Source organism: Hyaena hyaena, unplaced genomic scaffold (assembly GCF_003009895.1).
Source record: "Hyaena hyaena isolate Hyena2069 unplaced genomic scaffold, ASM300989v1 scaffold_64, whole genome shotgun sequence".
Taxonomy (NCBI): Eukaryota; Metazoa; Chordata; class Mammalia; order Carnivora; family Hyaenidae; genus Hyaena; species Hyaena hyaena.
In genome coordinates this window covers 3,128,199-3,152,168 of record NW_024080698.1, presented here as the reverse complement: position 1 = coordinate 3,152,168, position 23,970 = coordinate 3,128,199, and the positions used below count along the sequence as shown (strand labels likewise).

The 23,970-nt window shown below is 41.2% G+C and overlaps 1 protein-coding gene across 1 annotated transcript in view; it reads left to right on the top strand.

Annotated features, from left to right (window-relative positions):
- The window catches only part of TMEM131 (transmembrane protein 131), a 237,732-nt gene that overhangs the window by 189,990 nt on the left and 23,772 nt on the right, over positions 1-23,970 (top strand). Inside the window, exons 23-31 of the mRNA XM_039232398.1 lie at positions 2,537-2,675; positions 2,784-2,893; positions 3,365-3,431; positions 8,830-8,981; positions 9,822-9,964; positions 10,403-10,589; positions 11,680-11,865; positions 12,677-12,835; positions 13,255-13,838. Coding sequence (XP_039088329.1) covers positions 2,537-2,675; positions 2,784-2,893; positions 3,365-3,431; positions 8,830-8,981; positions 9,822-9,964; positions 10,403-10,589; positions 11,680-11,865; positions 12,677-12,835; positions 13,255-13,838 — 1,727 coding nt within the window. The remainder of the gene's footprint in view (positions 1-2,536; positions 2,676-2,783; positions 2,894-3,364; positions 3,432-8,829; positions 8,982-9,821; positions 9,965-10,402; positions 10,590-11,679; positions 11,866-12,676; positions 12,836-13,254; positions 13,839-23,970) is intronic.

Sequence of the window (23,970 nt, the reverse complement as noted above, 5' to 3'; positions counted from 1 at the left end):
GTTTTGCTTTAAGTATTTTAGCTATCTTTACCAGTTTGAAATGTACCTGTTGATGTTACTTTCTAGATGTTATTCTATTGATATTAGGTTATTCTTCTTCTCTATAGCTAAAAAAAACACCTATCTTTAGAAAATTATTAGTGAGACATCTTGAATTGCCATTTTAATTGCATATTGCTTAGAAATATACACACTACCATTTTTTCTCTTCTCCAGGGCTCTAGATATTTCCTTAAAATAAAAAAACTATTTGAAATTGTCTTTATATAGGGTGAATACAGTGGTCACCTTAGATATAGCCATTTGCATAAGAAGGAAAGGTTTTGCCTACCACTGACCTCTGTTAGAGGCAAAGAAAACATGTCCTGGGTTTAACCCCACAATGGAGACCAAGTGTCCATTTGCTCATTGTGAAAAGAACCACCTTCTCCCTTTCAAGTGCTGGACTCTTGGGGGCACACAGAGCCCAGTTCACACAGGCTCAACCATATGTCTTCAGCAGGCAGAAAATGTGCTCATGACAAATCACTACCACACCTGGATTCAAAAGCAGAAGCACACTTACTTAAGAATTGTAGAAGTACAGTCTTTCTCATGCTTCAGCAGAGAATTTGACTAGAATAATGATAATACAGCAGCTGACAAAAACTGCTCTTCTTAGGGCCCCTGGGTGACTCAGTCAGTTAAACATCCAACTTCAGCTCAGGTCATGATCTTAGAGTTCACAGGTTCAAGCCCCACATTGGGCTCCGTGCTGACTGCTCAGAGCCTAGGGCCTGCTTCAGATTCTGTGTCTCTTTCTCTCTCTTTGCCCTTCCCCAACTTGTGCATGTGCGTGCTCTCTCAAAAATAAATAAACTTAAAATGTTTTTAAAAAATTGCTCTTCTTCACTTGCCTAATTTGAATCTATTTGTCACTGTCAGGATAGTCTCATTTATAGTACTATAAATTATTCAAACCATTAGTGATTAAGTCTAAGATTTTGTGTTTATCTGAACTATCTGCTGTGGAACGTTTCCTTAAGGCAAACAAGAGTTAAAGCTCTACTTTAAAATGGTTAATTAGGGACGCCCGGGTAGCTCAGTCAGTTGAGCGTCCAACTTCGGCTCAGGTCATCATCTCATGGTTTGTGGGTTCTAGCCCCATGTCGGGCTGTCTGCTGACAGCTAGCTCAAAGCCTGGAGCCTATTTCAGATTCTGTGTCTCCCTCTCTCTGACCTTCCCCTGCTCATGCTGTCTCTCTCTCTCTCTTTCTCTCTCTCAGAAATAACTAAAACATTTTTTAAAAGCATCTTTTTAATGGTTAAAATAAGTACAGAGAGACTTCTAATGAACTCACTCAAGAGAACACTCAGTGAAACAGTTCTTGGTCCCCTACATTTCCATTACAGACATTACAATGTATAGACATTCTCCAAATTTTAATATTATGAATACATAACTTGGAGTGCTGTCAACCAGCGTCTTCACCTCCTACCCACCAAAACCCCTACCTTCCTCCATGTGTGCCCAGCACTCCACTGCTAAAGAGCTGGGTTTTGCATCTACCCCGTACCATCATGTCCCGGGTACACAGTGAGTGTGGCATTCTCCCCACTCCTGCCGTGTCACTGTGCATGTTACAGAGAATTTGTTTCTAGTCTTATAAAGCCTATGTTCTTATCAGTATAGAGTACCATAATTCACTGATATTATGGATTAAAGTAGGCTTTAGTGTTTGGGCCCAGGGACCTTAACCCCATGTGTAATATTGTTTCCTTAGGAAATGTGTTCTTGATTTCTAAACAGCTGGTTCTTGAACACTCATAAGTAGGGAAATACTCAGATGGGGTCCTGAATGTTGCTGACAGCTTTACATATATTTGCATAAAGGCCCCACATGTAGTGCCACTTCAGCTAACATCTTCATTGCATGTCAGGATTTTCCTTCATTTTTTTATCTCAAAGGGAGAAAGCCATATGCCAAGCAATGCACTGCCTTCTCATAGGTTCTCCAGATGAATATTCATCAGCAGCCTGCTGTTGGTCTAGATCTTTCTACTAGGCATGCAGGATCCTTTAGGACCCCCTTAACACCATATGTTATCTGTGTATACCTGCCTTGTCCTTCACACATTCAGTACAAAAACAACACAGGTGATGAGTGATAGAGACTTTGGCAGCTCTTTGTGCCAAAACAGAGACATCTTCATACATGTCTATTAAAAGCATAGTAAAATGTCAGAGCAAATAAACCTGTGTTTATTTAAGAATACAGTAATAGATTGTATTCAGAAAACTCAAATATTTTATTTGATATAGTGACTTACAGGAGCGCCTGGGTGGCTGTCAGTTAAGCGTCCGACCTCGGCTCAGGTCATGATCTCACTGTTTGTGAGTTCAAGCCCCGTGTCAGGCTCTGTGCTGACAGCTCAGAGCCTGAAGCCTGCTTCAGATTCTGTGTCTCCCTCTCTCTCTGCCTCTCCTCCTCCCTCAAAAATAAACATTAAAAAAATTTTTTTAAATGATACAGTGACTTACATTTTTTTTTTCTAGATTGAGCGCTTTATTTGAAGTAAATACAGACCTTCAAAAAAATATACTGTCAAAAATCACTGCTGAACTCTCCTGGCCTTCTATAATTAGCTCCCCCCGGCACTTGAAATTTCCACTTACTAATACAAACTGCTCCTCAGTAAGTATTCAGAGTGACACTGGTTTTGGGAAATAGATAATAGGGTTATAAAGTATCTACTCTTAACTGTAGAAATCTCTCATTTACTGTTTTGTTACTTTGTTTAAGGAAGAAGAGATTACTTTAGAAAATCCTGCAGATGTTCCTGTCTATATACAATTTATTCCCCTAGCTTTATATTCCAATCCTTCAGTCTTTGTAGATAAGTTAATATCAAGGTAAGCATTGCTTTAAATAATAAGAATGTTCCATATTAGCATTGAATTATTTTATACATTTAAAACTTTATTCCAGTTTATACAGTAGTAGATTTGGCTTAGAGAAATTCTAGACCTGTAATTAAAATTGAGAGGTAGTTCTGGGGAGAGATATTGATAATATCTAAGTATTTAAGTGTCTAGAAAAGTTTTCAGCTTAAGATAAGAAAAAGTAACATTGAACTCCCTTCTAAAAAATTATAAAGAGAAAGCAAGTGGAACCCTTCAAATATTTTAGTTTTTAAAAAATGAGCAAATTATTAACAATAAGTTGTAGCCTTTAATTTTTGGAAAGCCATTAATCTGGTAATATTGACCTCAAAATCAACCAGAAGGTAATTTGCAAATAAAATACAAACTTGATCATTCCTCTTTACACCCTTTAATTATGATGCTGTTTATGAAGAAATATATGTACATTTTTTATTTTAGGTTTAACTTGAGTAAGGCGGCAAAGATAGATTTAAGAACACTAGAATTCCAAGTCTTCAGAAACACTGTAAGTATGTAAACTTCATACTAAATCCAAAGAAATAACTATGATATGGTCAGAGCAAATTTGGAAGAAAACTACTGACTACCCTTAAATTTGGCTGAAGGGCAAGTTATTGAAGAAGTCAAAGCAGTCCAGTAATTATTTTAGAGGCAAAAAAACCCCAGAAGGAATGGATAGGATTTAGATCAATGTGAGACACATGAGTAGAAGGTTCCTGTTTGCAGGCATTATAAGCTCATGAAGTTTTATAATGCAACCAGAAACCCTGAAGATATGTAAATGACATATAAACTAACATAATTTTATTTTATTAAGCCTCAAAATATTGAGCTTAGTCATTTAAATTTTTATTTTGGATACCTCCTAATAAAATTGTAAGCTCAATTAATGCCAAACCCATGGTTGTTGAACAGATTGCACAAACTCACTTGGAAGCCTTTCACTTGGTTCCTTGATATATAGGAAGACCATGGTGAGTGTTGACTGGATAAGACAATCTGTGGCTCAGTAGGCCAGGAAAGAAAAGCAGTGGAAAATGTTTTTAGTATTTGGGGGCTACATTGAAGAACCCTTCCCAGTATTTGATGAGCATCTAGTGTGTGTCAGCCTTCATCAAGTATATTCACACTTACAATGTCACCCATTCATTACTGCAGCCAAGCTGAGCAATTATTAGTAACCCAGGAAGTATTTCCTTGTTCTGTTGGCAAGGAAAAGAAGTCTCAAGAAAAGAAAGCAACTTACCCAAGTTCATACCTGTGATAACTGCCAGGGCCAAATTCAAGTCTAGTTCTCTCAGATCCCAGAGCCTTTGCCCATACTCGTGTCACATGGTCATTGCTGATTAGGAGTCACTCATCCTCCTGTTAAACCAGATATTTTTTAGTTCTTGAAGTATTTGTGTTCTTTCCCATAGTTTTGTGTTTTATTCTCTAAGGTATATGTTAGCTAAACCTTTGTACAATAGTTTTTATACTGTCTTTAAGTCAGTTTTGTATAGGAAAGTAATTTTCAGTATGTCTTTCTTCTGCCAAATAATAGAACAGAACACTAGACTGAAATTTAGACAATCCTATATTTTACCCTTCTCTTGGAATCTTTCTCTTATCTGTTTTTTCCATGCATAAAGTGACAGCCTAATAATAAGCTCAAGGTTATCTAGATTCCAAATAATTAGAAAGTTTAATAACCAGAAATTCCTTTCACTCTGTTTTGCTAAGGATGGAAATACACATAAGAAGTAAATGAGCTAATCTTTACCTTTTTTTCTTACTGAATACAAGTTCTTTAGTATTATTTACAAGATATAAAACACTGAAGTGTAGGCACTGTGAGAAGTAGGAAGATGAATGAGAATACTCTGGACTTCTGAAATTTATCCTAAATGTGAAATTCTAGGTCTTAGGGTGAACTTATGATAAATCCTATCACAATTCTCTATAGTGCTTATAAAACTGTGGTTCTCAAAGCATTGGGTTTCAGAACTCCTTTATAGTCTTAAAAATTATTCAGGACTTCAAACAGATTTTTTGTTTAGGTGGGTTATATCTATCAATATTTAGCATAATAAAAATTAAAACAGATTTTTTTTATATACAAAAGGTGAAAGATTGGGGCTTCTGGGTGGCTCAGTCAGTTGAGCATCCGACTCTTGATTTCTGCTCAGGTTATGATCCCAGAGTCATGGCATCAAGCCCTGCATCTGGCTCTGTGCTGAATGTGGAGCCTGCTTAAGATTCTCAGTCTCTCTCCCTCTGCCATCCGCCCCTCACATCTGCACACTCTCTCGGAAAAAAAAAAAAGGAGTATCTTAATTGCCTTTTTAATTAATTCTGACAGCATGCCTCAGTCATTCAGAAAATAACTGGTTCACCTAGATATGCAGAGACTCCAGATGTTGACATGATTCACTCTATAAAATTCAAAAAAGTCGTATTCATTAATAGAACTACCAATCTCATCAGGGAATTCTTTTTTTTTTTTTTTTACAAATAGTTTATTGTCAAATTAGTTTCCACATAACACCCAGTGCTCATCCCCACAAGTGCCCTCCTCCATGCCCATCCCCCCCTCCCCCCCACATCCATCAGTCCTCAGTTTTTGTCAGCATCTAAGAGTCTCTCATGGTTTGCCTCTCTCCCTTTCCCCCACCATTTCCCCCCTTCTTCTCCCCCTTGTTCCTCAGTTAAGTTCCTCCTAATCCTCCTATACGTGCAAACATATGATATTTGTCCTTCTCTGACATCAGGGAATTCTTTAACTATTGGGAAGCTGTGAAGTTCACAGGGGTGGATTCAAGTTTTCCGTAATTCTAAATTTTCTCACTCGAATTTTATCATTGCCAGCAAATACATCAGTTGTTTTTCCTTGATTGGACAGATACACTTCATTTTTGTGAATTTGTCACCAAATATCAAAGTCTAAGTAACCACAGATTGACTGTCAATCATTCTTTCAACTGAAACGGTTTTCCATGAGAAGAGCAGCTTTGTATCTAAAATGATAGCTTTTCAGGACAACATGATACCTCAGGAGGCCGCAGGAGTGCTATATGCATACTTCCCATTTTAATACACACTAGTAAAAATGCATGTGCCCAAAGATTGAGATTTATTAGGATTAATATCGTTACTGCTTTATTAGTAATAATTTTTTTTTTAGCTACAAGTACATGGCAGTGAGGGAGACAGTAGCTACTAAGGAAGTTAGATACCACTGCCTTACTTTAAGCTGAAGTGTCAGCAGTTTTACCCACCACTGATTTAGCTGACCATTGGTGGAAATGTCGACACAGTGGAAAAAGCAAATGGCATCTGTCAGTGTTTTGAAAATAGTTTTGACACCAGTGGACACACTGAAAAGATTCTGAGGTCCCAGGGGTCCCAGGGGTCACTCTTTACAGAGCCACTGCTAAGTTATTGAGAGTTATTGAGGCCTTAATGATATCCCTGAGGCATCACATCCTCAAATGTTTGCCAAGTCATCAGAGTTTAAATTAGCTAGTGTTTATTGGGAATATTTGCATAGTATATAATGTGTCCATCAATTACTCAGAATAGTTTATCTAAAAAAGAACTTATTTACCAACCATTTTGGAACAGTCAGGATATTCCGTTGTCCCAGTAGACACTGACAGAGAAGAATGTTAGATGCAGAGGGGCTCCTGGGTGGCTCAATCGGTTGAGCATCCGACTTCGGCTCAGGTCATGATCTCACAGTTCGTGGGTTCAAGCCCCGCGTCGGGCTCTGTGCTGACTGCCAGCTCAGAGCCTGGAGCCGGTTTCAGATTCTGTATCTCCCTCTCTCTCTGACCCTCCCCCTCACGCTGTCTCTCTCTCTCAGAAATAAATAAAACATTTTAAAAAATTAAAAAAAAAAAAAAAAGAATATTAGATGCAGAAAAAGTTTGTGCCTCAGAATCAAGATTTAAAAAGTAAGGGCCTCAATAAGTCTATTGACTAGAAATAATGTTTGTAGAATCATGCTACCACAGGTAGATAGACCTATATGTTTGAAACCTAAGTGTGCCAGGTGGAGTAGAAAGTCGTGCAGACCTCTCTCCCCTTCCACATGTTAGCAGAGCCATCAAGAAGCCATGGACATTTATAGTCAAGTGTTGCCAGGGCACCTGGGTGGCTCAGTAAGTTGAGCATCCAACTCTTGATTTTTGTCTCAGGTCATGATCCCAGGGTCGTAGGATCGAGCATGAGTGCTGAGCATGGAGCCTGCTTAGGATTCTCTCTCTCTCCCTCTGCCCTTCTCCCCCATACTCTCTCTCTCCCTCTCAAATAAAAATAGAGCCAAGTGATGCCAACCCTTCCCCCAGAAACAGGCTAAACTTAATGTTACTTAAATATTAGGATAGTTGGGGTGCCTGGATGGCACAGTTGGTTCAGTGTCCCACTCTTGACATTAGTTCAGGTCATGGTCTTGTGGTTGTTAGGATCACACCCAGAGTCAGGCTTCATGCTGACAGCCCAGAACCTGTTTGGGATTCTCTCTCTTTCCCTCTCTCTCTGCCCCTTCCCCACTTTCTCTCTCTCAAAATAAACATTTTTTAAAACTTTTTTAAAATATTTATTTCTGAAAGAGAGAGACAGTGCAAGCAGAGGAAGGGCAGAGAGAGGAGACACAGAATCTGAAGCAGGCTTCAGGCTCTGAGCTGTCAGCATAGAGCCCAACGTGGGGTTTGATCCCACAAACTGTGAGATCATGACCTGAGCCAAAGTCACACCCTTAACCGACTGAGCCACCCAAAATAAACATTTTTTAAAAATCAGAACAATATATCCTTATATGATTTTTTTAATAAAAAACAAATATTTAAATCTTATCGGTAGGGCCGCCTGAATGGCTCAGTTGGTTAAGTGTCAGACTTTGGCTCAGGTCATGATCTTGCAGTTTTTGAGTTCAAGCCCTGCATCTGGCTCTCTGCTATCAGCACAGAGTCTGCTTCAGGTCCTCTGTTCCCCTCTTTCTGCCCCTCCCCTACTCATTTTCTCTCTCTCTTGCTCTCAAAAATAAACATTTAAGAGCCCCCTGAATGGCTCAGTCAGTTAAGTGTTCCACTTTGGCTCAGGTCATGATCTCACCATTCAGAGTTTGATCCCCGCGTCAGGCTCCTGCTGACAGCTCAGAGTCTGGAGCCTGCTTCAGATCCTGTGTCTCCCTTTCTCTCTCTGCTCCTCCAACCCCCCCTTAAAAATGAATATATGTTAAAAAGAAATTTTAAAAATTAAATAAACATTTAAAAAATAAGTTTTATCGGCAACTGCCTGTCAAGAAGTCATATATTGGTTATTAAAGTATTTAAACTTTCATCTAATGTTAATGAAACAGTAATTATGTGCTGAGCTCTCAAAATAAAATTCAAAGATAGATTGATCTGAGTTAGAAATATTTTTACAAATAAAATCTGGTGCAGCCTGAAGACCTTCAGCCAATAGCCATCAGAGGGGAAAGGAGCTAGAAAACAGTGTGAAAGTGGGAACAGCATCCACAAGACTTCAAGCTGCTGGGTGCACAGCTGTTTGCTTTGTGCGAAAACACAGAGCTACACTTCTTAAGTTTGTGTCCTTTTTTGTATGGGTATTACATTAAAAAAATTTTTAAGTTATAAATAAAAAGATCTGTATACAAAAACAAATACCTAGTACAAATATGAGGACCTTGGTGAGGTGGGGTTCAAAACCCTTTTGGGGACTTAATGCATAGTAAGAAGGGTCATCACTGGTTGCCAACTTCTGCTTGCAAGCTGACCAGTACCTAAATCATGAGGAATAAAATTGTTCACATATGTAATCAATTCTAGAAACTCATACTGGGCTGTGGATTGAGTAAAGGAAAAAATCTTTCCAGAGAATATAGCAGTGACTCCTGTTTATTTATCCAATGATTCAAGGCTCATCCACTGCAGAGTTCAACAGGATTTACAGAAGGCCTCTCTCGACATTTAATTTTAAACCTAATTTTAAAACCTGGAGAAAAGAAATCTGTCAAAATAAAGTTTACTCCAATTCACAACAGAACTGTTTCTTCACTAATCATAATCAGGTATGTTTTGTGATTTAAGTGTGGGTCAATTTTTAGTACTTATACAGAAGTCCTTACCTGATTTTTAACTTGATTTTGCATGTCTAATTTATTAAATACGGTATCCACTTTGTCCAAAACATGCACCCAACACACTGCACCAGATGAAATGTACCTCTGTGATTATGTTCATAACTTGAAAACCTGAAAAAATGTCCTTACTGTACCATATGTGACTCTTAAAACTGAAAAACTCTTGCTCCTCTCTGTGTAAAGATTTTTTTTTTTAATTTTAATGTTTTATTTATTTCTGAGAGAGAGAGAGACAGCGTGAGCAGAGGAGGGGCAGAGAGAGAGGGAAACACAGAATCTGAAGCAGGCTCCAGGCTCTGAGCTGACTGAGCTGCACAGAACCTGACGCAGGGCTCAAACCCACGAACTGTCAGATCATGACCTGAGCTGAAGTCGGACGCTTAACCGACTGAGCCACTCAGGCGCCCCTCTGTGTAAAGATTTTTAAATTCTTAGAGGGTAAATGTTTCACTCTTAAATTTGGCGTATTCAGGGGTATCTGGTTGGTTCATTGGGTTAAGTGACTTCACCTCAGGTCATCTCATGCTTCGTGAGTTCAAGCTCCTCATCGGGCTGTGTTCACAGGTCTGGAGCCTGCTTTGGATTCTGTGTCTCCCTGTCTCTCTGCCCCTCCCCCGCTCATGCTTTCTCACTCTTTCTCTCCCCCTTAAAAATAAATAAATACTAAAAAAACTATATATATATATATATATATTAGTGTGTTCATTTCTACATTTCTATTCTGCAAATTTAGTGGGTGAAAATTCTGTAATTCTTGTTCTTGCGTAGAAATAACCTGACCGTGGTGGATGCTGTGATGGTCCAAGGACAAGGAACAACTGAGAACTTGAGGGTGGCAGGCAAACTTCCAGGTCCAGGGAGTTCCTTACGCTTTAAAATCACAGAAGCATTATTGAAAGATTGTACAGATAGTAAGTATCCCTAACAGTTCCAAAGGCATAACTTGAGTATTTACTTTCAACAGTGAACAGTTCCCCAAGAAAGAACAGTATTCCTGTACATGCAGCTGTGTATACTAGTGATGAATACTTAAGATTTTTAGTGAAATACTCTGACCTGGTTTCAGGGTTGTTTGATTTGGATCCTAAAAGATTTAAAGGTTCCGTATTTGTTGCATGTCTTAGGTGACTTACTCGGTATTGACAGTAAAGCATAATTAAACTTTTGCTATCTAAAATGAGACAATAAAATGGAGTACTTCTGATGAAGGCTGGGTACCAGCTGATCTCTTTGGCATGAGGAGGTGGTTCATAATGTCTGGCATATATATTCATGGAGATGTGTTCATCGTTCGATCTGGAGCACATGCAAGATTTATGTTCACTCTTGATTTTTTTTTTCCTTTATAGATTTAAAACTAAGAGAACCAAATTTCACATTGAAAAGAACATTTAAAGTAGAGAATACGGGGCAACTCCAGATTCACATAGAAACCATTGAAGTCAGTGGGTACTCATGTGAGGGATATGGCTTTAAAGTTGTTAATTGTCAAGAGTTTGCACTAAGCGCCAATGCCTCTAAAGACATAATCATATTGTAAGTATTTTCTTCTGAGGTGTAATGATTCACTAGCTTCTCATCAACCTCAAATAATACAGTTGTTTAAACTCCATGCAAAGATGTTTTCATACAACAAAAAGTATTTTATCCACGTGATTTCTTTTGTCCACTTAATCTTTGGTTATTTCTTTATTGTTTTCAAAATTGTGAAACTTCCTCTGTATCAAAAGTGGATCAGATAATCTTAGAAACTGGTTTCAAAATTATGTCAGGGTTCTGTTAAAGCATAACGTGTCGGTACGAAATTGACTATAAATTCATTCTCAGCAACAGACCAGTCCCTTCTATCACATATGTGCAATTTTCCGTGTGTGCAAAGTAGGAATGTGTAACATTTTGGTCAGAAGATAATGTTAATGCCTGTATCAATAATGGGTGTGGCCTACTTTAATATTAATTAACTTGTTAGATTATAAAGTTTATGTAACAAAATGTGACCTCTGTCCCCTTAATTGAGTGAAAATTTCATGGTCTTCAATGGACGTTGACCCAGTACTTAATGATATTACTCAGGTAAGACATAATGCTTAGTACCTAAAGGTACAGTGAAGAATAAGACACCTTCCCTCAAGGTGTAGATCATCTGGTTGGGGAGCTTACAGTTAACAAAAAGTAAAAATGAAATAATTGGGGCAGAAAGCAGTACTGCAGGAGATGAGGACAAGAGCACCTTGGCTAGGATGGGTTTGGGTTTTGGGGTTTGTTTATTTGTTTGTTTGTTTAAGTATTGTTGGGAATATATCCTGGGAAAAGAGGGTGGATTCAGATAAAGGAGAAAAGAGGAGGGAGGGAGAGAAGCTCAGACAGCACTTCCTGAATTAATAATTATGCAAAGCTGTGTTATTATTCTTTTTCATGTAATTTCTTCAGTTATCCACAGAATATAGTTGTATTTGTTATTAACCTCATGGAATAATGCTTTCTCCATCTTAAAATGAGGAAGTTGCAGAGAAGTATCAAACTCAAATTCTCTGTTAGGTTTCAAAGGTGTATGGGACTAGTATTATATGTAAACTGCTGTGGTGTATTTTTAACACTTAGTCTGACTGCCACCATTTTCTTTTAGGTTTACTCCTGATTTCACAGCTTCTAGAGTTATTCGTGAACTGAAGTTTATAACAACCAGTGGCTCTGAATTTGTATTTGTATTGAACGCATCCCTTCCATACCATATGTTAGCAACCTGTGCAGAAGCCCTCCCCAGACCCAACTGGGAGCTGGCTCTGTACATCATCATCTCAGGAATAATGAGGTACTTTTGTCTTCTTTTGAGGTTGGTACTCAGGCATCACCTGACACTGTTCATTACATGCGCCCCGTGAGCCAGTCACTGTTCTGAGTGCTGGGAACCTGTCAGCAAACAGAACAGATCTTTCTGCCTCGGTTAAACCCGCACACACCAGTGGAAGCAGTCAGAACTAACCCTGCTTGGGTGGCATATACTACAGACACAAATCTTCTACCCTTAAAATTTGTTATACAAATTAGTACAAGTTAATTTCTTCAAGGAAAAATAACACTCTTAATTTACCAGGTAAAGTTACTTCATTTCAGCACTTAACTTAACATTATAGAATATCTTTTTAGAAACAGACCCAAGCAACATGAAACATGAGAAATATTTTTTAAATTCTCAGCAAACATTTCTTTCTTTTTTTTTTTTTTTTCAGTCTGTTTGGTGTTTGTAGGGTCAGATACACGTGCCTCTAAATTTACATGGTTACCCCACATATCCTTTCAGGGAAAAGAGTTGGTGTAGAGTTAAAACTGCAAGATAAAAGCTTCTTCTTGGTAAAAGGAAAAGTATCCTCCAAGTGTCTGTTCTGATACAAATAATTATTTTCTCTCTGTTAGCCTCCATGTAAGTAAGCGTTTTATAAAAACAAGTGTGTAGACTTTTATCCATAACACTTTGTTTTTGTCCAGTCCAATTAAAACTCACCAGCATCTCTGTTTTTTATATCCTCTTGTACTTTACCAAGAAACTCTGCCTTGAATACTAAATTTTGTTACTCTTGCCCTAATAAATGAATCCCACCTCTCCACCTTCTGTACCCCTGCAGTGCACTGTTTCTCTTGGTAATTGGAACAGCCTATTTAGAAGCTCAAGGAATTTGGGAGCCATTTCGAAGGCGACTATCCTTTGAGGCCTCCAACCCGCCCTTTGATGTGGGAAGACCATTTGATCTCAGGAGAATCGTTGGTATTTCGTCTGAAGGAAAGTATGTTTACATGCTGGAAATAAATTCTCTAGTACACATAGATTTGACTGATGTAATTCAAAGAAAAAATAAGTCTTTCTTTTCATCTTTGCTCAAGGGGGAAAAAATCTTAATTCTAATTACTTAATAATCTCCTGTGTATATAGCTGTCTTCTCTACTAAGAACTCAACAGCCAATCCCATGGTTTTGTTATGTTGGTGAGGGTTAAAATAATCTTAATTAGATCACTGACTTGATTCCTAAATATTCAGATAGAATAAACCCTATAAAATTGTGGAAAGTATCCCTATGTCTTGTTGGGGTTTTTTCCCTAGAGTAGCTTATATTTCTCTTATGGCTGTACTGATGAAATAAAAACTTTTTAATCTTAGATTTTGTAGGTTGCTATTTACTGATCTGCAGTTGGTCCTTTTTTCAGCTTGAACACACTCAGCTGTGACCCCGGTCACAGTAGGGGGTTCTGTGGAGCAGGCGGCTCGTCATCCCGGCCCAGTGCAGGGAGTCACAAGCAGTGTGGCCCACCAGTCCACCCACACGGCAGTCACAGCAATAGAAACTCAGCTGACGTGGAAAACGTCAGAGCCAAAAACAGCTCAAGTACCTCTAGCAGGACTTCTGCACAATCTGCTAGTAAAGCAAGCCCCCTTGTCTTAGAGTCAAATGCAGTGGCCCAAGGTCACACAGCAGGCAGAAAGTCCAAAGGGGCAAAACAGAGCCAGCACAGCAGTCAGCACCATGTCCACAGCCCGCTGGAGCGGCACTCTCCACCTCCACCGCCACCGCCAGTGCCTCAGCACCAGGAACCGCAGCTGGAAAGGCTGTCACCCGCCCCCCTCTCGCACCCATCCCACCCAGAACGTGCCAGCAGCACAAGGCACAGCTCAGAGGACTCAGACATCACCAGTCTCATAGAAGCCATGGACAAAGACTTCGACCACCATGATTCCCCACCCCTAGAAGTGTTTACAGAGCAGCCGCCATCACCACTGTCCAAAAGCAAAGGTAATCGTCTGTTCTCACTGTCAGAAAAGCATGATATATGAAGGGAAAGCCAGTGCATAATTAAGGTACTGTTGCAATGGTAGTTGTGATAAACAGCTAATTTAGTAAGTGTTCTTCTGGTTCACATTTACCTCCATTTTGGACTGAAACTTTTTTGTACCAGATGTAAATAGAGAGGGACCCATTTATTATAAAGTGCTTGTACTTCTTAGGTTATTTACCAAACTTGGAAACTTATTGGACAGCTGTTTCCATTTTCAACTATCTGTGTTTATTGTGTTGTGATAGGTTTGAGCTTTCTCTTTTTAAGCGTTAAAATAATTTTTAATACAGTGGTAAAATGGAGATCATCTCTGCCTTTTAACTCAAAAATAATATTTCCACGGAACCTGTACTTTAGAGCAGGGGTTGGCAAATGACAGCCAGTGGGCCAAATCACCACCTGTTTTTATAAATAAAGCTTTATTGGGACAAGCCATGCTCATTCATTTATATATTGTCTATGGCTACTTTCATGCTACAACAGCAAAGTTGAGTAGCTATAAGAGACCATAAGGTCCACCACAGACCTTGAAAATATTTACTGTCTAGCTCTTTACAGAAAAAGTTTGCTGATCCCTGCTTTGGAGTTCTGTATACTGTATATAGTTACCTATTTCTCAGTAACAAATCACCTGAAAATGTTGTCACTTAAAACACCAGCCTTTACCATCTGAGCTTCTGTGGGTCAGTCATCGGGGTCCTCTGGCTCATAAAATTGCAGTCAAGGTGTTTGTTGCCAGCAGGTGAAGCCATCTTAAGGTTCAAATGACGGTGGATCTGCTTCTGAGTTCACCTAGTGGTTGATGGTAGGATTCAGTTCTTTGTAGCCTGTTGTACTGAAGATCTCAGTTCTTGGCTAGGTATGGCCAGCAGCCTCTCATGGGTTCTCTCCATAGAGCAAGTCAAAGCAGTTGGCTTCATCAGAGTGAGGAAGCTAGAAGGCAAGAGAGGGAACAAGCTAGGGCAGAAATCATAATCTCTTATGACCTAATCTTGGAAGTGACATCCCACAACTTTTGCAGTGTTCTGCTCATTAGGAATGTGGTCCGGCCCATACTGCAGGAGAGAGACTTCCATAGAGCTTAAACACCAGGAGGGTCAGGCCCACTGGGATTCACTTTAGATGTTACATACCACACATACACAGAGGTAGGCCATTTGGTAACTTCCAAACTCAAAATATAAAAACCAGTAAACAGCCCGTAGCTATATTTCAATTTAATCCCTTTGCAGGCTGAACTTTTTGCATCTTCCTCTCTCTCTCCTGTGACAGCCCTGCTAAAACACGCTATTCCAAGCCTGTTTCAGTATCTCCCTCGCTGGTGACCCAGGAGGTTTGTGCCTTTGGTTTACGCAGGGGAACTTGGCAGCAGTAAGAGGCCAAAAGCAATCCGGTGTCCCAGAGTCCAGGACTTTTCTAGTAGAAAATTCCTAGTCCCAGTGATACAAAAATTAGTTACCTAGAGTCCTCTTAGACTTACAAGCATTTGGATTTGCAAAATAGTAAAATGTCTTGAATATTATTTAACTTTCTATTTTTGTTAACTCATTATTAATAGAGCTTACATATTTTAGGACAAATTTTATAGTAATATTAAGTGAATACTTAAAGTTCTTTTTTAATTAGATCAAGTTATATAATATCTTTTCCCCACATTGAGGGCATGAATAAAATGAACGTAGATGATCACTTCTTACCAGAAGAAAAGAATTTGGCAGTCAAGCTGAATACCTCACCACCTGTGTCTAAGATAGTCTTCCAATATCTGTGTGATAGGCCCATTTTTATTTTCAGGGCCATTCATCTAGAATGTAAATTTTAAAATTACAAAATGGTTGTTAATTATCACAGCAGTCCTAGAATATGCCTACTAAAAGATCTGTAATGATGGTGTATGGGCACCACATTATTAGTGATTCTTGAGCCCACAGGGAGACCGTGCCTGGTTCCAGGCATCACATGGGTGGCCATTCTGTTTGTTATCTCTCCTATTGCTGCTGTTCAGAAAGGAAGGAGACAGAGTCTTTAATTTTTTCTCCAGCAAATGTTTTTATCAAAGTGTGACATACATATGGCAAACCAGCCTCTTAAATGAACTTTCAGGGGCGCCCGGGTGGCTTAGTCGGTTAAGCGTCCGACTTTCGCTCAGGTCATGATCTCACGGTTCGTGGGTTCGAGCCCCGCGTCGGGCTCTGTGCTGACTGCCAGCTCAGAGCCTGGAGCCTGTTTCAGTCTGTGANTCCAATAAAGACAAGCCATTGGCTCCTTCTCCTATAAAAAAAAAAAAAAAAACATTAAAAAAAAAAGTCACTTTTAAAAAAAAAAAAAAAAGAAAAATGAACTTTCAAAGGTAGGCATTAATCTCCAGGTTGCAAAAGAGTGGCATGTCCTAAACCCAGAGGCTTTTAGCAGGGCAGAACCTTTATAACATTTCTAAAGTTTCCCCCAGCACCTTGAAAATAGTCATTATGTTTACATGAAATATGAAGATTCTGTTTTCAGAACCACTCTGTTCCCCCTCCCCCTCCCCAGTATCTCAAACAAAAAGTCTCCCATATAATGAGCTTATGTAACTTCCAGCTTTTGGAGACTGCTCAAAGTGACTTATCTTCAAATAAATACAATCTCCCTAGATCTTGCCTAAATTGTAGGCTGTCCAGCCATTTCCCTAGTCATCCCTCCAGCCACTGCATCTCATGGAAGGTGGCACCCAGAAATGCCCTCTGTTCACAGCAGGGCAGTCATTGGACTCTGTACTTGGGTTGTTTCTTCCCCTGCCATACGTTAAGTCCTAGAGGCTGGACAGAGGCCATTGCCAGCTTGAGGGTTAATACCTGAGGAAGCTCTGAACCTAGTGCGTCACTCCTCAGTATCTGTGTTAACTGAAGAAATGGACTCTGCAGCCATGCTCATTTGTGGCTTTGGTAGTGTGAAGGGCAGCTTTATCTCGGGTGGGGAGTTGCGGAGTGGTACAGAGCCGTGAGGCCAAGCTCTTATCATAAGGCAGGCCCAGAGACTAAATCATGGCTCTGCCCCTTACTGACTGTGTGACTGTGAAATTACTTCTTGGGGCCCCCGTTTGTTATCTTTAAAGTGGAGAGGATGGCTGCTGCCTGCATCTTGGGGCATAGCTCCTGCTGTGGTGGTTACCAGGGCGGGAAGTGGTGCTTGCCAGCTTCAGCCTGCTGAGCTGCAGAGGGCTGTGGAGCACCCCAGCAGCAGTGTCTGCTTGGAACTTAGTCTTAAGGGTGAGAAATGGGACAAGCAAAGGGCTAATGACAGAATCCTGAGGGCGGGGCTAGCAAGGAAAAGGCCAGCAGACAGTGTGGTAGAAAGGCCAGCAGCAAAGGTGGAACAGAGCTCTGCAGGGCCTGGCAGCTAGGACACTACTTGACCTTGGCAGGACAGGTTTAGTGAAGTGATAGGACTAGAAACCAGGTTACTGTGGCATACAGAGCCCTTTTCACATCAGGCTGTTAACAGTAGCCACTTCCTAGTGTAAGCTTTGGGGGCAAGTAAGTGAAAGAGGCATTTACTCTTTAACCTGTAGTTTCTGTGTTCTTTAACTTTTAACCAAAAAAAAAGGATGAATATATTTTGTGGTAGTATTTTTAATGAAAAAAAGGTGGGGGGGGAATGTGGTGCTTGGAAATATCTATGGGTCAAGGACAAAAAACCAGTAGAGCTGAGAGTGATGGTGTTGATCACCATGACTGCGCATGCCTCGTGCACCCGGGTGATTGGCGTTGCTGTGACCCTGCATCTCCAGTTAGGAAACCCAGTCCAGAAAGATAGGTTGTAGCAGGCAGATATGGGAGCCATGCCCAGGCCTGATTCTGAGCTGTCAGCTTATAACCACACTGCACTGCCGCCTCCAAAAAGGAGAGAAGCAGGTGCCCAAGGAAGTGGGGGAGGAGGGGGTCCCAGTCCAGTAGATTATAAAAGCAGGGGCATGCCTCATTCCACAGGTACGTGGATGCAGATGAATGGGTTAGAGATGAAGAGGCAGAACAGGGAGTCAGGGGAGCTTCTCTTTGTTTTGGGTTTGTTTTTTTTTTAATGTTTTATTTATTTTTCAGAGAGAGAGAGATAGCATGAACAGGGGAGGGTCAGAAAGAGAGGGAGACACAGAATCCGAAGGCAGGCTCCAGGCTCTGAGCTGTCAGCACAGAGCCTGACGTGGGGCTCGAACCCACAAACCGTGAGATCATGACCCTAGCCAAAATCGATGCTTAACCGACTGAGCCACCCAGGCGCCCTGGGGGAGCTTCTCTTTGAACTGAAGTAACAGCTGCTGGGACTGAGGGGAGAAGTGGTAACATAGAAACAGAAAATAGAGACCGTTCGGACATTTCCGTGGACCGGGAGTCTGTGGTACGTGAGAGCTGGACGTGCGGAGCAGCCCCTCGGGTAACACTGGGACCCGGCTGAGGCTCGCAGTGGTACCCCCTCACTGTTGCCCTTCTTCTCAGTCTACCCTGCAGCCCAGGGCTGAGGCGCCAAAGCTGGGGTGTTGGGTTACAGCATTGTCGGAGTTCTACAGGGCACAGGTGGCGAAAAGACCGGGGGTTGTTGGCAGGAGAGGCATGTGCCAGACTGTGTGGAACTTGGAGGATAGAGAAGCACCTCCTGCCAGAAGGAGCCCCGCAGACAGGGAGGGAGAACGTGGGTAGTCAAGGGATGGGAGATCCAACACGTCCAACTGCAGGGATGGCGGAAGCAAGGGGATGACAGGAGACGGCTCTGAAAGTGAGGCCTGACACTGTAGGGCTTCAGAGGAAACGCAGCTCCGGGCACGAGCAGGTTCTTAGGTGCAGCTTTGGGAATGGGATGTGGAAGCACAGTGCAGGTAAAGCCCATTGGCAGCAGTGAGGCCACGGAGCTTACAGGTCTGCAGCCCTTTACACAAAGCCTCCTGTGTTTAGGAATTCCAGTTCTGGGAAAGGCATACAGTGCATATACCCTGTGATTCACACAACTCTAAAAAGTAACGTCAGTTTAAAAAGAAAAAAAGTAGCATTAGTTCAGCTTAAGTTGTACCACCGAGAAGTTTAAGTATCTAGTTTTGTTTCTAAATGAGTTAGGGAGAAAACCTCTTCGAGGGTTTTGGATTTCAGAGGTACTGATGAGAGATATTTGACCTGACTCCTACAAGGCCTGGGGCCCAGAGGGTCAGAGGAAGTCAGTGAGGCTGGTGCCAGGGTCCTCAGTGAGGACTGGGAGATATGCAGGGCAGGATGGGGAGGCCAGACAGTGTGTAGGGGTGCATTATGTATGCAGTTGTCATAGATGTAGAGGGATCTGGCTGCATAGATCCCATCTGCCTTCCAGGCTGCCTGCAAGGGGACAGACAGACCAGATTTAGAGCTAACATCAAACCTTCCCTAAAAACACCTCCCTCCAAAAGCAGGGCATCTGGCAAGTATTGGTGAAACCTGAGGCTTGGCTGATACACTCTTCTTCCTTCTCCACTACTGGATATTGTCCCACAGGCAAAGGTAACCAGTCCTTGGAGTAAATCTAACCTGATCTGCCCAATACGGGTGCAGTAGTGGATCCAAGTGAGCTGAGAGAAGGGCTGCTATTGGCACAGGGGAGCAGTATTGGTAGTAGTACTGGTCCAGGGACCAGCAATAGTGACATCACCTGGGGGCTTTTAGAAATGTAGACTCGTGGGCCCCAACCCAGACTGCTGAATCAGACTCCGCATTCAGCAAGGTCCACAGCTGATTGGGATAACCTGGGTGAACCCACTAGTGAAGGTAACCAGTGAGTGTCCTTGGGAGGTGGGCACTGGTCCCTCTAGGGGTTTTTGGGCAGACGAGGAGCTGCCCTTAAAGGGAGTGAAGAGAAATGTCTAGACAGGACAGAACCTGTTCTCTCTGGACATTAAATTGTAGTTGAGTATGCTTTTGGAATATCTGTGATATTTGATTTCTAGAATAAACAAATCCAAAATTAATTGAGTATAATAATTTTATGACAACCCTATGTAGTTCAGTTCTGGATACTATAAAGTTTTGGTGGTACATCCTTTTTTTTTTTTTCCCCCTAGTCCTGGGTACCGTATTGATTTTGCTTAATCCCACAAGTGGTATATACAACCTTATAAAGATACATGAAAAGCTAGGACAAAAAGAATATGGGTGTTCTCTTTCTCTCTCTCAGAAATAAGTAAAACATTAAAAATAAATAAATAAAAATAAACAAGTATCTTCACAATCTAAGCACAGAGCTTAATCAGACAAAATAATATAATTACTATAAATTTTTTTTAATTTTTTTTTCTTTTTTTTTTTTTTTTTTTTTTAAAAATAGTTTATTGTCAAATTAGTTTCTACATAACACTCAGTGCTCATCCCCAAAGTGCCCTCCTCCATGCCCATCCCCCCCCCCCCCCCCCCCTCCATCAGTCCTCAGTTTTTGTCAGCATTCAAGAGTCTCTCATGGTTTGCCTCTCTCCCTTTCCCCCACCATTTCCGCCCTTCTTCTCCCGCTTGTTCCTCCGTCAAGTTCCTCCTAATCCTCCTATACGTGCAAACATATGATATTTGTCCTTCTCTGCCTGAGATTTTTTTTAATTTTTAATGTTTATTCTTGAGGGAGAGAGAGAGGCAGAGTACAAGTGGAGGAGGGGCAGAAAGAGAGGGAGACAGAATTGAAAGCAGGCTCTAGGCTCTGAGCTGTTAGCACAAAGCCCGACATGGGCTCGAACTCATGAACCACGAGATCATGACCTGAATGGAAGTCAGGTACTCAACTGACTGAGCCACCCAGGTGCCCCTGATTACTGTAAAATTTTGAAAACTATTTGCTTTAGCTTCAAGAACTCCTGAATTTTTTTCATATGCATTTTTTTGGTATGTTTTAGTTTATCATACTCACATAAAGGTATTATTTCTGAACAAATGGGGGAAATAAATTTGTATGACCAGTACTGACCCAAGGAAATCACATGTGGGTCTGTGTCTTGGCCTCATTTAGACCATTTCAGCACCCAAAACATGAGGAAGCAGACAAATTCAAGCCAGAATTGGTGATTCTCTAGAGATTCTCGTTACGTATTACAGCTGACATTCCGTGGCCTGTCTTGGGTCCTCTGCTGCCAGGGACCACACATATTTAAAGAAACCATTGGCTGGTAATTGAAACTTTCCCAAAGCAGTTCTTTTGGGGAGAAGTTAAATAATTTAAGTGGAAGCGAGACAGCCAAAGTACCTTGCCCAAACTAGTTGATTACAAATTCATTTATTCACTACTTAGTGAAGACAAAAAGTAAATGAGTAAAGGGCATATTCTTTAAATTTATAATTCATACTTTGCCTACTTAAACTAATTGAAGGTGGTTTAAATTATTAAAGCATGTGTAAAACTGAATAAAAGACAAGAGTTTTTGATGTTTTATCTGTTTGTTTTTAATTATGATGCTTTCTCATCAGAAACCTAGAACGAACTTAGTTGTTACCATTAAGTGTTAAATTGAGCAGTATATTTCTTGACAGCTAGAGCCAGACATTGTTATATAGTTCTAGGGCAGGAAAAGGAAGCCTGAGAACTCACCTGAAAAAAGACTTTGCTGGCATTGAATTCCTGCTTAACTCTGAGGACACTGAATAACAGAATGGGCACTTTGTCTTGATTGGAGAGAATATGGGAATGTTCTTCACATTATCTAGGCCTTATAACATTAAATCCTAGCTCCTCCTCCACATCACGCCTTTTAGGCATACGCTCAGCCTCACCCACGCTCACAGCCCTCGTGACTACGACATGTATGTAGTCAGCTCATAGTTGGATTATTTGATGAGGCTCAGAGCTTCCCTGTTTGGTAAGGATGTTAAGTCTGTAAGATGCAGATGGTACTCTGTCACAGATACTTAGCAGCCCGCCTTATGTTCCCGTACACACAGCCTAGCCCTGAGGGACCCTGCAGAGAGGGACAAATGGTTTTTGGCAGGAAAAAGCTTTGTATCCACTCAGTCATTAGAAAAAATAGATTCCGTCAGGCTTTAAAGGAAAAAAATGACCATTTTTATGAGCAGGCCCAGCAACCAGCAACAGGATATAGCTTAGCAGTACAATATCACAGCCCAGACACGGACATGCTCCTCTTCTGTGCCTCGCTCTACAGCACCTTGCACCTAACTGCGTCTTTTACGGCTGTGGCCATCCTGCCTTGGACAAGTCTACTGGCAGCATCCTTCCCACAGCGCTTGCTCACTTCATGTCTCTGTCACATTTTGGCAAGCCTCACAATATATCAAAACTTTTCATTAAATTTGTTGTAGTGATCCGTAATCAGTGATTACAACTCACTGAAAGCCTGGATGATAGTTAGCACTTTTTAGTAATAAACTATTTTTTAATTAAGGTATGTACTTTTTTTAGATATAATGTCGCACACTTAATAGACTACAGTATAGTATAAAGATAACTTTCTTTTTATTATTTAGTTTGAGAGACGGCACAAGCAGGCAAGGAGCAGAGAGAGAGGGAGAGAGACCGAATACCAGGCAGGCTCTACGCTGTCAGTGCAAAGCCCAGTGCGGGTGTGGGGCTCCATCTCAGGAACCGTGAGATCAAGACCTGAGCCAAAATCAAGAGTCAGACACTTAACCAACTGAGCCACCCAGATGCCCCTATAGATAACTTTCATATGTACTAGGAAACAGAAAAATTGATTTGACTCACTTTGTTATGGTGTTCTGGAACCGAATCTACAGTAACTCCAAGATATGCCTGTATTAACACCAGTACAGTCAAGATACAGAACATTTATGTCACCATGTGATCCCTTGTGTACCCATTTCTAGCCACAGCCACTTCCCTCCCACTCCTGTCTCTTCCTTAACGCCTGGCAGCCATTAACCTCCGTTTCTATAATATATCATTTCAAGAATGTTATATAGGGGCTCCTGGGTGGCCCAATCCGTTAAGTGTCTGACTTTGGCTCAGGTAATGATCTCACGGTTCATGAGTTTGAACCCACGTTAGGCTCCACACTGACAGCTCAGAGCCTGGAGCCTGTTTCGGATTCTCTGCCTCCCTCTCTCTCTGCCCCTCCCCTGCTTCTGCTATGTCTCTCTATTTCTCTCAAAAATAAATTTTATAGCCAAAACATAGAAAGAGCCTAAGTGTCCATCAACGGATGAATGGATCAAGAAGATATGGTTTACCTATACGATGGAATACTACATGGCAATGAGAAAGAATGAAATCTGGCCATGTGTAGCAACATGGATGGACCTTGAGGGTGTTATGCTGAGTGAAATAAGTCAGGCAGAGAAGGACAGATACCATATGTTTGCACGTATAGGAGGATTAGGAGGCACTTAACGGAGGATCATGAGGGAAAAGAAGGGGAGAAATAGTTGGGGAGAGGGAGGGAGGTAAACCATGAGAGACTCCTGAATGCTGAGAACAAACTGAGGACTGATGGGTTTGGCGGGGAGAGGGGAGATGGGCATGGAGGAGGGCACTTGTGGGGATGAGCACTGGGTGTTATATGGAAATCAACTTGACAATAAACTATTTGTAAAAATAAATAAATAAATAAATTTTTAAAAACATTAGAAATTGGAAAATAGAAAAAAAAGAATGTTGTATAAATGGAGTCATACAGTTTGCCACAAAGACTGACTTTGGATTCAAACCTGGATACATTACTCATAGAGTGACATGGGATGAGCTTCCAGACTTGGGGCAGCAAGTCTCAGAGCAGGTCACACTGTAAGTGTATTTCAGGATTTAGAAAGGCACAAAACCAACTTGTACAGCTTGGCAGACACTGGCCTAGCACTTGCTATGTTCTGGGCACCATGCAAGGTGCAGAGGATAGAGAGATCAGTAAGGCTGATCACTGCCATTCAGGTGCTTAAAGTGTATGAGGAATAACACCAAGGGGGCAGATATTGACCAAGTAGGTCAAGGTTGCATCCTCAATCAAGAGTCTGCCTGGTGGGGCGCCTGGGTGGCTTAGTCGGTTAAGCGTCCGACTTTCGCTTAGGTCATGATCTCACAGTTCGTGGGTTCGAGCCCCGCGTCGGGCTCTGTGCTGACTGCCAGCTCAGAGCCTGGAGCCTGTTTCAG